General features: G+C 54.1%; 1 protein-coding gene across 1 annotated transcript; it reads left to right on the top strand.

Annotated features, from left to right (window-relative positions):
* Nucleotides 1-1,119: 1,119 nt before the first annotated feature.
* Nucleotides 1,120-13,004, top strand: LOC128795835 (uncharacterized). The gene is made up of 3 exons (XM_053956902.1): nt 1,120-3,658; nt 6,139-8,619; nt 12,915-13,004. Exons 1-3 carry the CDS (start codon nt 1,184-1,186, stop codon nt 13,002-13,004), a joined length of 5,046 nt encoding a protein of 1,681 aa, XP_053812877.1. The 5' UTR covers nt 1,120-1,183.
* Nucleotides 13,005-13,159: the final 155 nt, after the last annotated feature.

Raw genomic sequence — 13,159 nt, 5'->3', positions numbered from 1 at the left:
GGCAGAGTGGTCAGCAGCCATGATTTCCATGAGCAGAGTAGGGGCTGGTGGGAGAATATGTGCAGGGTGTTTCCCACAGTCTCCCAGAATCTGGTGGCCACTGTACAGGAGACTGTTAGATGGGTGAACACCTGGCTCCACGGTCACCTGGACAGAATTATAGTCAATAACTTAACGTCCAAGAGGAAACCAGCATAGTATTGCATACCTGTGGCCTGTACTGGGATTGATACCATTTCATATTTTCATAGACAATGGGATTGAGTGCATCCTCAAATTTGCAGCTGAAACAAGCTGAGTTGATCCATGAGAGGGCGGAAATGCCAACCAGAGGGATCTTGATAGGCTGGTGAATATCTATGGAAGATTTGATGTGGCTTTGTACTTTTCCATTGCCAGCTTCTGGAGTAAGGAGATGAAAATTAAGGATCATCTGTGGATCACAAAAAAAAAAAAAAAAAAAAAAAACACCAAAAAAACCAAAAAACAAACCCAATATGTGTTATACCTCTGTTATAATACTATAAACGTTTATTTAGGCTGACAGATTTATCAGATTAATATATCCCAGATAAGGAAACACGATTTCAAGATAACAAACAGAGTACCTAAAAGCTCTTTAAGGACTTCTCAAGCTTTAATATCGTTTCCTTATCTTATAGCTGAGCCTTGATTACATTCCGTATAATTCAGACATGAATATTTGCTTCTGACGATATATTGCAATTCACAGAGATGAACTAAAAGCACCCAACTGTTTCAAATCCTTTGGAATCCTATTAAGCAAGTGCTTCTGCCCTTGCTGGTGTCACTCTGAAACAAATTCCGGGGCCGGTGCAGGCGCCGAGCCCCGCCCAAAGCCGGGCCCCCTTGAGCGCGGCCATCCGGCGGCTGCAGTGGCGCGGCGCCGCCTCCGGGTGCCGCTGTTGGCCGCCGCCGAGCGGCGCTGGAGCCGCCGCCGCCGCCGCCGCAGCGTCCTGCCCCCGCAGGCTGCTCGCTCGCCCGGCGCCGGCCACAGCGGCAGCGGCTCCGCCACCAGCAGCAGCAGCAGCGGCGGCGGCGAGAGGCGTCCCGAGCGGGCTGGCTGCGCTGCGGAGGCCCCTGCGCTGTGTGGCGAGAGCGGCTGGAAGGGAGGCAGGGCAGCGGCGGGAGGCAGGAGCGCGGCGAGCGCAGGCGGCAGAGAATGGCGGTGAGGCGGCGGCAGAGGCGCGGGCCGGGCGGCGGGCGAGCGCTGCTGGCCGCGCTGCTGCTGTGCGTGTGGTGCCGGGCGGCGGCCGAGCGGGTCCGCTACGCCATCCCCGAGGAGCTGGGCAGAGGCTCGCTCGTGGGGCCGCTGGCGCGGGACCTGGGGCTCAGCGCGGACGAGCTGCCGGCGCGCAAGCTGTGGCTGAGCGAGGAGAAGCAATTCTTCACGGTGAATGAGGAGAACGGGAACCTGTACGTGAACGAGAGGCTGGACCGGGAGGAGATGTGCGGCGAGTCGGCGACCTGTTCTGTCAGCTTCGAGGTGCTGGTGCACAACCCGCTGAACATTTTCCACGTCGAAGTGGACATCCAGGACGTGAATGACAACTCCCCGGCCTTCAGGAAGGCTGTTCTGGACCTCGAGATTGGTGAATGGATTCCTCCCGGTACTCGTTTTCCACTGGAGGTGGCCCATGATGCAGACGTGGGCAGCAACTCGCTGCTAACTTACCAACTAACCAGTAACCCGTCCTTCTCTCTGGCCATGAAGGAGAGCCCGGATGGAAGCAAGCCGGAAATAATTCTGGAGAGAGCACTGGACCGAGAGAAGCAGAGCTCATTTGAGTTGGTGCTGACGGCAGTTGATGCCGGGGACCCCGTGAAGTCCGGGACTGTCCAGATTCGGGTCAACGTGACGGACGCCAACGACAACCCACCCATATTCGAGCAGGACCGGTACCGCGTGAGCCTGAGAGAGGACGTGCCACCAGGTTCGGCAGTACTGAACCTATCAGCCTCAGATGCCGACGCCGGCACCAACGCCCACATCACCTACGGCTTCGGGGAAATGACAATCAAGGCACTTCCGAAGTTCAAGATCGATGCAGAGAGCGGGTCTATCACGCTGCAGGAAGCACTGGACTTTGAGGAGATGAGTGCGTATAGCCTGGCTGTGGAGGCAAAGGACGGAGGGGGTTTGGTGGCACACTGCAAGGTGGAGGTGGAGGTGCAGGATGTAAATGACAACCCACCTGAGATCACGATTCTTTCGCTTTCGAGCCCGGTGCCTGAGGACGCTCTGGTGGGTACCGTGGTGGCCCTGCTGAAAGTGAGGGACAGAGACTCGGGAGAGAACGGTCAGGTATCGTGCGAGCTGTCGGGAGAGGCGCCGCTGTCGATCGTGGCGTCCTCGGGCGGCTCGTACAAGGTGGTGACGGCGGGCGCGCTGGACCGAGAGCAGGCGTCCGAGCATCGCGTGACGGTGGTGGCCCGGGACCGGGGCAGGCCGGCGCTGTGGAGCAGCAGGGAGCTGGTGCTGGAGGTGTCGGACGTGAACGACAACGCGCCGGTGTTCGAGGAGGCGGCGTACAGCGCGTACGTGGCGGAGAACAACGCGGCGGGCGCGCTGGTGCTGCGCGTGCAGGCGCGGGACGCGGACGCGGGCGCCAACGGGCGCGTGAGCTACTGGCTGGCGGGCGGCAGCGCGGGCGCGGCGGGCGCGGCGCCGCTCGTGTCGGTGGAGGCGCGGAGCGGCGCGCTGTACGCGCAGCGCTCCTTGGACTACGAGCAGTGCCGCGAGTTCACGGTGGCGGTGCGGGCGCAGGACGGCGGCTCGCCGGCGCGCAGCTCCACGGCCACGGTGCGCGTCTTCGTGCTGGACCGCAACGACAACGCGCCGCGGGTGCTGTGGCCGGCGGCGGCGGCGGCGGCGGCGGGAGAGGCTGCGGGAGGGGCGGCGGCTCCTTTCGAGGTGGTGCCGCGTTCTGCCGAGGCCGGCTACCTGGTGGCCAAGGTGGTGGCGGTGGACGCGGACGCGGGGCGCAACGCGTGGCTGTCGTACGAGCTGGTGCAGGCGTCGGAGCCGGCGCTGTTCCGCGTGGGGCTGCACAGCGGCGAGGTGCGCACGGCGCGCGCCGTGTCCGAGCGGGACGCGGCCAAGCAGCGGGTGGTGGCCGTGGTGAAGGACCACGGGCAGCCGGCGCTGTCGGCCACGGCCACGCTGCACGTGGTGCTGGCCGAGAGCTTGCAGGAGGCGCTGCCGGAGCTGAGCGAGCGGGCGGCGGGCGCCGAGGCGGCGGCGGCGGCGGCCGAGCTGCAGTTCTACCTGGTGCTGGCGCTGGCGCTGCTGTCGGCGCTCTTGGTGCTGAGCGTGGCGCTGGCCGTGCTGGCGCGGCTGCGGCGGGCCGGGCCGCCCGCCGTGCTGCGCTGCCTGGGCGCGCAGCGCTTCTCGGTGGCCGGCGCCGCCTTCCCGGCCGACTTCTGCGAGGGCACCTTGCCCTACTCCTACAACCTGTGCGTGGCGGCGCCGGCCCGCGCCGTGCCCGAGGCCGCTTGGCCGCCGCCGCCGCCGGTGCCCGTCCTGTCGGCGGAGGAGCTGCTGAGTGGGGAGCCCTTGGAGAAGCAGATCTCGAGTAGTAACGCCGCCGAGGGAGAGCTGCCTGCCAATCCCGACGCGCGGCAGGTCTGTAAAACCGTAAGCTCCTGCTGTTCTCCTTCAGCCTTTCTTAACAGGCTTTCTCGTTTTCCCCAGACTGATACACTTGTCGTGATCTGTACATGGTCGGTCAATGCTGTTTCGGTATTTACTCCGAAAAAGAACATGCACCTGGCTCTGTTGATTGAGAAGTTACAGAGGGTGGTTCTAACCCTCTCCTGCTTGCCCTCCCATGTTTTGAGAGAAGGCTGCTACACATATGCTAGGTCTAGTGAGGCTGATTATTTTTCCCCCCGATGTTATTTGTCTGATGCCACTCGGATTTTAATCCTGTGTCCAAAATTGCCTTGTAATAATGCCCCATGTTTCGAGGGAATGCTGCTGCAGAAAAGGCAGCATTAATGGGACAGATATATATTATTCAGTCATGATTTTTCAAAGGCTTTTTTAACAATTATTTGGCAGTTCAACCGAGAACAGGGATTCTTACTCTGCAGAAAGAGATCCACTGATTCTATGTAACAGAATTCCAAAAAGGGAATTAACACTTTTGGTTTGCTGGGAGGTCGGGGCTTGTGTTTGCTTGTTATTTAGGTTGTTGTTTGGTTTTTTTTTTAACCTGAGATGTGTGCATTTTCAACATGAAAGGAGAAATTACAGGTTGTTCCTCCCTGCTGGAAGAGTGTCAAGTGAATTTGGGGTTGAGTTTTCTTCAGAAATGATAGGCGGGGTTGGTTGCTTATTCCAGTCATCATTTTTCTCTGCAGTTCTTTCTGCAGAGCTGTGAGTTCCTGCTATTCTCCTTGAGTCTTTCCCAACCGTTGCCCTCTTTTCCTTGGGTTTCCCCGGGTGGTGTAGTTGGAATGGCTGGTCCATGTCTCCGAGAAGGAATAAAGAACGAGGTGATTTCTTTTTCTGAGAACAGGCAATTAGCCATAGCACTTGATTCTGCGGTGGCCACCGCTTCAGATTCATCTAGGAGGTTTTGTCTGCATCTCTTGATCTGACTGAAATCGTATGAATTAGTAACGGTGATGGGGAATCATAACTGTGCAGGAGATTCGTGGTTCTTCATGAAGGAACTGGGGAAATAACGCAGATACTCGCTGTTGCAGATTTTTCCTTAATGATCTGTTTATCCTGAATCCGTGTTCTGGGACTTGCTTAAAAGCTGACCACATACCCCTTGTTTAACGCTTTTTCAGTCTTGGACTCCCCAAAGACTCGTTTCTCATGGATAGAACAGTGGCAGGTTCTCCATCCGGAGTAAAAGAAGAGATTGTCACTCATCTTTTGCGTGAACACTGTTACAGAAATGATAGGACTGGTACCATTAACGGGACGAGTTAATTTTGCTAGTTTTCTTTTTCCATTCTGGCCGGTAGTTCCCTCTTTTTCTTTTACCATTCCTAATATTTCCTTCATACACAGGTGCAGATGAAGACTGAGGTCTCAAAGAGGGGGGAAACATTGTAATTTTTTGTTGTTGTTGTTGTTCCAGAACCTATTTTCTTATCCTTTTTATAAAAAGAGAGGTATTTGGACCCTGTATAGAGGATTTGTTCTTTTAGGTTTGTTTTTTTTTTTTTTTTTTTGGGGGGGGGGGTTTGTTTTTTTTTGTTTTGTTTTGTTTTTTTGGTTGGTTCCCCTTCCACCCTTCCCTCCCCAGTATTTCTTATGAATGTCTATTTAAAAATATAACAAGGCCCTAAGATTCAAATATCGATATCAAATGTGTAGGGGATTCGCCAACTGCCACTTCAGGCACTTGAATCAGGTATACTTGAAAATTTATCAAAGGCCATCAGAGGTGTGCAGCTGTAGTTCTCTTTTCCCGCTGCCTGAAAGTATTTCGTTGAAAATGTGCCATAGCTACATGAATACACAATAATGAGAATAAGGTTTTGCTAACAAGCGTCAACCCTTTACATCTTAATTTCTGAGAAAATAAAAACTTCTTCCTGGGATTATAGAATGACTTGATTGAATATAATTATGTATAAACTGGACAGGTTCATTACAGGAGCTTTCCTGTAGTTGTTTCCTGGGTTGTTGTAGATACAGTGGGCACAGAGTGATGAAGTGACCTACAGCAGTATATATCAGAGTCGGTTTTCTTTCGCTACCCTTGCGCCGGTCATTCCATCATGTCTTCTACAACTATTTGTGAGGAAAGTTCTGCTTTTATACTACTGTGTTAGGACTCGTAATACTCCGTACGTCGTATTAAAATGACTCCATTCCATTTCACTGCGTGCAGTGCCGGGAGGAGGCTGCGGGCGCCGCTGTTGACCGAGAGGAGCGAGAGGGAGCTCGGAGCGCTGCAGCCCCGCCCGCTGCGGCCCGGCTCTCTCGCTCTCCCGGTGGGTGAGTCGGCGGCGGAGCACTCTGCGATCATCCCCGCGGTGCGGAGACGTGCTGAAGGGAGTCAGAAGAGCCTGGCAGGAGCGGTCGGGAGCAAAGCGCCGGAGTTACACCGTGAGCCAGATCCGTGAGCGGCGGCGGAGAGCTCCCGGCAGTGTTGTGGTGCCGCTGCGGAGATGGGCGCGGCGGGGAGGCGCTGGGGCCGGCGGCAGCGAGCTCTGCTCTGGGCCGTCCTGCTGGCAGCGTGGGAGGCGGCGTGGGGGCAGCTGCGCTACTCCGTGCCCGAGGAGATGCCCAAGGGCTCGTTCGTGGGCGACGTGGCCAAGGACCTGGGGCTGCAGCTGCCGACGATCCGCGATAATGCCGTTCGTGTTGTCTCCAAGGGTAGGACGCAGTATTTCGCTGTGCACGGGAAGACGGGACATTTAGTGACAGCGGAGAGGATTGACAGAGAGCAGCTGTGCGAGCGTGTGCAGCAATGCGTGCTGCGCTGTGAGCTGATAGTGGAGGGGGAAATGAGGTTTTATGAAATAGAAGTGGAAATCACAGACATTAATGACAACGAGCCCAGCTTCAGAGAGACGGAAAAAGAATTAAGAGTGAACGAGATGACAGCCCCGGGGTGGCGATTTCCCCTCCGAGAGGCACAAGACCCAGATTCGGGCCAGAATTCCCTGCAGAGCTACGAGCTGAGCGGTGACGAGCACTTCTCGCTGGCCGTGCAGGCGGGCCCCGGCGGCGATCAGCGTCCCGAGCTGGTGCTGGCGAAGGCGCTGGACCGGGAGGAGGCGGCGTTTCACGAGCTGGTGCTGAGGGCGATGGACGGCGGCGATCCGGCACGGACGGGCACGGCTCGGATCCGCGTGACGGTGCTGGACGCGAACGACAACGCGCCCGTGTTCAGCCAGGCGGAGTACACGGTGCGTGTGCCCGAGGACGTGCCCGTGGGCTCCGTCCTCCTCACTGTCACAGCCACCGACGATGACGAGGGTCTGAACGGGCAGGTGAAATACAGCTTCCATAAAATTTCAGACCGGGCGTCCGAACTTTTCCACCTGGACTATGAGTCGGGAAAAATAACAGTTAAAAATGCTTTGGACTTCGAGGAAATCTCCTCCCATGAACTTGAGATTCAGGCACATGACGGAGGAGAGCTTTTTGACACAGTTAAAGTTATTATCACAGTGACAGATGTCAACGACAATGCACCCGAGATTTCGGTGCAATCAGCACTGAGCGCGATTTCCGAAGACTCCCCGTCGGGGACGGTGGTGGCCCTGTTGCACGTCCAGGATCTGGACTCAGGGTCCAACGGCGAGATGCGCTGCTCGCTGGATGGGGATGTCCCGTTCCGGCTGCAGAGCTCTCACGGCAGCTACTACAGCGTGGTGACAGCGAGAGAGCTGGACCGGGAGCAGGTGTCGGAGTACAACGTGACGGTGCTGGCGGCCGACGGCGGGTCGCCGCCGCTGCAAAGCAGCGCGGTGCTGGCGCTGCGGGTGCTGGACGTGAACGACAACGCGCCGGTGTTCGCGGAGGAGCGCTACAGCGCGCGGCTGGCGGAGAACAACGCGGCGGGCGCGCTGGTGCTGACGGTGCGCGCCACGGACGCGGACTGGGGGCAGAACGCGCGCGTGCGCTACCGGCTGGCGGAGGGGCGGGTGCGGGGCGCGCCGCTGTCGTCGTACGTGTCGGTGCAGGCGGAGACGGGCGCGCTGTACGCGCTGCGCTCCTTCGACTACGAGCAGCTGCGCGAGCTGCAGCTGTGGGTGCGTGCGGAGGACGGCGGCGCGCCGGCGCTGAGCAGCAACGTGTCGGTGCGGCTGCTGATCGTGGACGAGAACGACAACGCGCCGCAGGTGCTGTACCCGCCACAGGCGGCGGCGGCGGCGGCGGCGGGCTCGGGCGCCGTGTGGTCGGGCGTGGAGCTGGCGCCGCGCTGGTCGGAGGCCGGCGCGCTGGTGGCCAAGGTGGTGGCGGTGGACGCGGACGCGGGGCAGAACGCGTGGCTGTCGTACGAGCTGGCCAAGGCCACGGAGCCGGGGCTGTTCCGCGTGGGGCTGCACAGCGGCGAGGTGCGCACGGCGCGCTCGCCGCTGGCCCGCGACGCGGCGCGCCAGAGCCTGGTGGTGCTGGTGAAGGACCACGGGCGGCCGGCGCTGTCGGCCACGGCCACGCTGAGCGTGGTGCTGGCCGAGAGCGTGGCCGAGCTGCTGGCCGAGCTGGGCAGCGCGGCCGACGAGGCGGCGGCGCCGGGCGAGCCGGCCGCCGGCCTGACGCGCTGGCTGGTGCTGGCCGTGGCCGCCGTGTCGTGCCTCTTCGTGGCCTTCCTGCTGCTGCTGCTGGCGCTGCGCCTGCGCCGCTGGCGCCGCCAGCAGCTGCTGCCGGCGGACAGCGGCGCCCTGCGCGGCGTGCCCGTGTCGCACTTCGTGGGCATCGACGGCGTGCGCGCCTTCCTGCAGTCCTACTCGCACGAGGTGTCGCTCACGGCCGACTCGCGCAAGAGCCAGCTGCGCTTCTCGGCCGGCAGCTGCTGCGACACCCTCCCGGCCCGGCCGCCGCCCGACGAGCCCGCGCCGCTGCTCGGGGACGACGATCTTGCCGGCGCTCGTCCCGTGGATTCTGCCTCAGTCCCGGTGAGTTCCCCGTACCAATTTTTTCTCCACTATTCTTTATTCTGTTCCTTCTCTACTCTTTTCCGGCGTTTTCTGTGTCCTTCTGATCGATGTTTGCTGACAAGGATGGCAAAGTATCTCTTAGGGATGTGCTGATTGCGCGGCTTCTTGCTGCGCCTTGGTGGGCATGGGGTCGCGTCTGAGCTTTCCGGGTTGTGAGGGATGCGTGATAAGGGCGACTGCTCTTGGCTGGAGGGTTTTTTTAATGGAGTTGTTTCTGTATCATATCATCCTCACTTCCTCAGTATCTCCTGAAGGTAGTGTTTCACCTCCTTCCTGCTTCTTCTCTGAGATATATTTGGCAGAGAAATATTTCTTTCCTCTTAGTACAGAGTCATAAAGATAACTCTTTGAAGGCCATAGGTTATCCTGGTGCATGTTGAAGGGAAACCGTCTGCAGAACTTGCATTTTGATGGAAACTGCTTTCAAAGTATCAAGGTCAAGAAACAATATGCAAGATTTTAGAGGCAGGAGATGCAAATACTGGGCTCTGTGTGTGAAAGACTGCTAAGGGATACAAGGTTTCAGTTTCCATCTGTAGTATAATGTAATGCAATTTGCTCCTTCCCAAATGTGTGTGGCTTAACAGATATTACTGCAGTTCTATTGAGAGTCGTGGGGTATTTACAGGTGAATGTAATGTATGCAATTACGAATCTTATATATTCTACTCTGAAATGTCACAGTGGACAAATGTCACAATGTCACAAAGCAAATTCATTACATCCCTACTTTTAATGTTTAGATTATGTATTTTCTCCAAGAGCCGTAATGTAGATGAGTGTGATCCCTTCATTTCTGCAGATGTTACATGATTGTCTTGTTCTTTGTACTGATCTCAAGCCAGGCCCTTGTATCTGGTAGTATCTGATCACACCACTTACATTTGCTTGGCTGTCCCATACATGCCTTTCATTTTTACAACTCGACTGGGAAAGACATTCATAGATGTGTTTCCTTAAATTTTTAATGGGCGAAAAGGTCTTATTTCTCACATGCACACGTCATGTGAGAAGTCAAATATCAGCCATGGTAAGTTGTCTCTGCAGCTTTTCTTGCAGTGGAGTACATCTGCTAATGGTAACGATCAGAGAGAACCATGCAATCTGTAACGAGTGTGAGGAGACTCTTGCAGGTGCAGTGTGTGAGGAAGTACTGTTGGAGAGAAAGCAGGTGTTTCTTTAACCTCCATGGTCCATTGCTGGACTACATAAAATGAATATGCTCAGATTATAAATTACCAAGCTGTGGATTCATACATTTGCTTTCCTGTAATGGGCTGCTCTCTGTGAATGATAGTTAAACTGTTGACTTGTTTGTCATGACCAGGTGGAAAGGTGGGCCTGTGTGCGTCTGAAACTTTATCTGAAAATGTCTCTAGAATCGCTGATCTTACTTGTCAGGGAGAGATTGGCCCCAGGGAGAGACTGGCCCCTAAGCAGGCAAAGAGGGGGGGTTCTATGATCCAGGGTGTGCCTTCATGTCATGCCTAGTGCCAAGGCCTGTGCCACTTATACCAAGCGCCCTTTTCCTGGGTCCAGAAACCGATGGCAATCCTCCAATGAATTTGTCTGCAATCAATGCCCAGGGAAGTGCTTGCTTCAGGGGTTTTGTGTCTAAGAAGTGCTGTGGGAAATGTCATTTCCCCAGCTATATGTCCTTGTTACAGTTGTGATGTAGAGTTTCATTGCGGTTGTATTAACCTTTCCCAAGCCTTGAGCAGACCTTCAGATGTTATTAATGGCCCTTGCTTGTATGACGTTACTGCTGAAGTTTTGTTGGTATTGAAATTGGTAGGATTGTAGGGATGGGAGAGTCTAATTTACCAGCAAAGTCTGGGTTTGGGGCTTTTTATTTGAAACACGTGCCAGAAGGTCACTCATTTTATCCTCTGTCATGTCTGATACACCTCTTCCCTGTGAGTGGTAGCTCTTGGATGTGGACATAAATGTCACATTAATGGTTGCAGAGTGACATACATTCAGAAATGTCCATGTGCTTAGGAAGAATGATGACGTCTTTGAGTTGACTGTGATCTGAGTCTTTAACTGAGTTGCATATTGCTTATGACTGTTAGAACATTTTACATTTCTTCAAGTATCAGTGATGAGCAGAGTCCACATGTGTGGATCTGTGTTGCGATCCCTGTTCTCCATAAGGAGAAGTTGTGTGGAAAACTTCTTCCAGTGGTGTCTGTCTGCAAAGGGGTCCCTGTTGGGTGATGTCTGAGCATTCTGCCTGCACAGAGACAGGGCAGGTGTGAAAGAGTTGCTGAAATATCTAAAGGGTTGATGTAGATATTCAGTTTTCCCTAGCTGTTATATGGATCACATAGTTATGGTTCTGTGCATTTTTCTTTAGCTTTTCTCCAAAGAAATTACTTGGAGGGCCTTACCTCTGTATATTATATGTGTTTCTCATATACTTGTTACAGCTGACACGAGTTAGGCCTTCAAAGTTAGGCCTTCAAACTTAGTTAGGCCTTCAAACTTAGTTAGGCCTTTAAAGTTAGGCCTTCAAACTTAGGCCTTCAAATCTGTGGGGTATGACCAGGCCAGAAAAGTTGATGAGAGCTCTTGAGTGTTTAATGCAGTGAAGTCACACCTGTAGTCCAGAAGAAGATTTCAAGGTCACACTTCCAGCCTGAGACCTCAGTGTGTTCCAGGTGCTCTCAGGGATGAATTTCCTTGCCTACAGAGAAGGCTGAGATTTCCTCTGGGTGAGTTTCTCTGAAAGACCTCCTAATGCATCCCTGCATTGCTTGTGTGGGTTTTTTTTTCTTTTTTTTCTTTTTTTTTTTTTTTTTTCTTGACATGTTATTACAGCTGATGTGGAATGAGGACATGTGAGGGGGTTACATCTGTGTTCCAATTTTGTCACATGTTAAGAGATGTAAAAATGACCTTAAGAGAAGTCACTTCTTTGTGGAGCAGTGCATGTGATAAAAGAGGGGAAGTGCATAGCTTGATAAAGAGTTCAGGAATGTGGAAATTACATTTTCCACCTTGGATCTCAATTCAGGCTCTGTTTCCTGGAAGGCCATGGTTCCTGTTTCCTTCCCACTTGTGAATGCTGCTTTGCAGGAAATAGTAACTTCCACTGAGAACCAAATGAAGACAGAATGTTGTGTGTGAGGAAAATGAAAAATTGCTTAACTCAAGTGGGTAGCTGTAAAGTGCTGCTGTCCAATTCCACCTACCTGGGGATTCTTCTTGTGTCTCTGAGGACTACACAGCTACGTGCTGCTCTCTGCGATTTCCTGCACTGCTCAGGCCCTGATGTGTCACAGTAGCCAATGATTGGCCTCCTGTATGGCAGTGGGAGGTATTTTGTTTGGCTTCTTTGATATATGAAGTGCCAAGGATTTCTGTTGTTCTGCTGCTCAGTAAAGTCAGTTAGTCCAGTCAGAGACCTCATAGTCCTTTACTATTCCTGCAGCTTGCCTAGCTTGCACCTTGAGGCCTCAGTGAGTTTCCACGTGCTCTGGGAAAGAATTTTTAAGGCTGTGTTGTGCTAAAGCACCAGAAAATCGCAGCACTGAAATATCTCCCCCACTCTGATGAGGTCAGATGGAAGTTTGAGGTTTGTATACGAATCTTCAGAATTCATTGAAAACCATTCAGCTGATTTTGCAGTCCCAAAATGGACTGGGGAGATGTTGGGACTTTTGCCTAGAGGTTAGAAAAATCAAAACAATCAAAACAATTGAAATATTAAATCAATAATTGTAGCAGGCCTTATTTTTGAGTTTCCACCAAAATCACAGAAGGTTTTCTGTACGGAAGGAGAGTCAGTGTAAGGGTGGAGACAGGGCAGAATCTGCACTGCTTTGCACTTTCTTATTCTCTGCCATTTGTACGCACACTTCCATTTATCTGAGAGCAGATCCACTGCTTCTGGGCTTCTCTATAAGTGTTAATCACTGTAAAAATGTCCTTTAGATTTACACCAGTTCTGCACAGGTGATGGGCAAAGAATATCTCGGGTACCACTGGAACAATTAAATTGTAAATTATCTCAGCAATCTTCTTTTCAGATTTTGGCGTCAATTCTTTGACTGTGCACGAGACAAGCAAATTGTACTTTTGGAGCACATATTTCCTTTCTGATTTTTGTGCCATCTCAAACCATTGTGTGCAAAAATCTTTGATAAGATGTAATACTTGTTTCCATGTCTATTGCAGCTACAAACAATTAAATCGTTATGACATGGATATTGCTGCTGTAATCATAAGGGTTCCTACTTGTCGTTAAGCAAGAGTTTCTGCTCTGGCTGTTTGCAATCGGGGAGAGCCCCCGGGGCCGGTGCAGGCGCCGAGCCCCGCCCAAAGCCGGGCCCCCTTGAGCGCGGCCATCCGGCGGCTGCAGTGGCGCGGCGCCGCCTCCGGGTGCCGCTGTTGGCCGCCGCCGAGCGGCGCTGGAGCCGCCGCCGCCGCCGCCGCAGCGTCCTGCCCCCGCAGGCTGCTCGCTCGCCCGGCGCCGGCCACAGCGGCAGCGGCT

This window comes from Vidua chalybeata, chromosome 15 (genome assembly GCF_026979565.1).
Source record: "Vidua chalybeata isolate OUT-0048 chromosome 15, bVidCha1 merged haplotype, whole genome shotgun sequence".
NCBI lineage: Eukaryota > Metazoa > Chordata > Aves > Passeriformes > Viduidae > Vidua > Vidua chalybeata.
Note: the sequence above shows the minus strand (reverse complement) of the source record. Positions and strands in the feature narration are given on the sequence as shown.

Bases quoted from the DNA above. Each gene is read 5' to 3' on its own strand.
- LOC128795835 (XM_053956902.1), top strand. From the start codon at position 1,184: ATGGCGGTGAGGCGGCGGCAGAGGCGCGGGCCGGGCGGCGGGCGAGCG. The intron at 3,659-6,138 runs GTAAGCTCCTGC...AGCTCCCGGCAG, and splicing joins CGCGGCAGGTCTGTAAAACC to TGTTGTGGTGCCGCTGCGGA. The intron at 8,620-12,914 runs GTGAGTTCCCCG...CTTGTCGTTAAG, and splicing joins TGGATTCTGCCTCAGTCCCG to CAAGAGTTTCTGCTCTGGCT.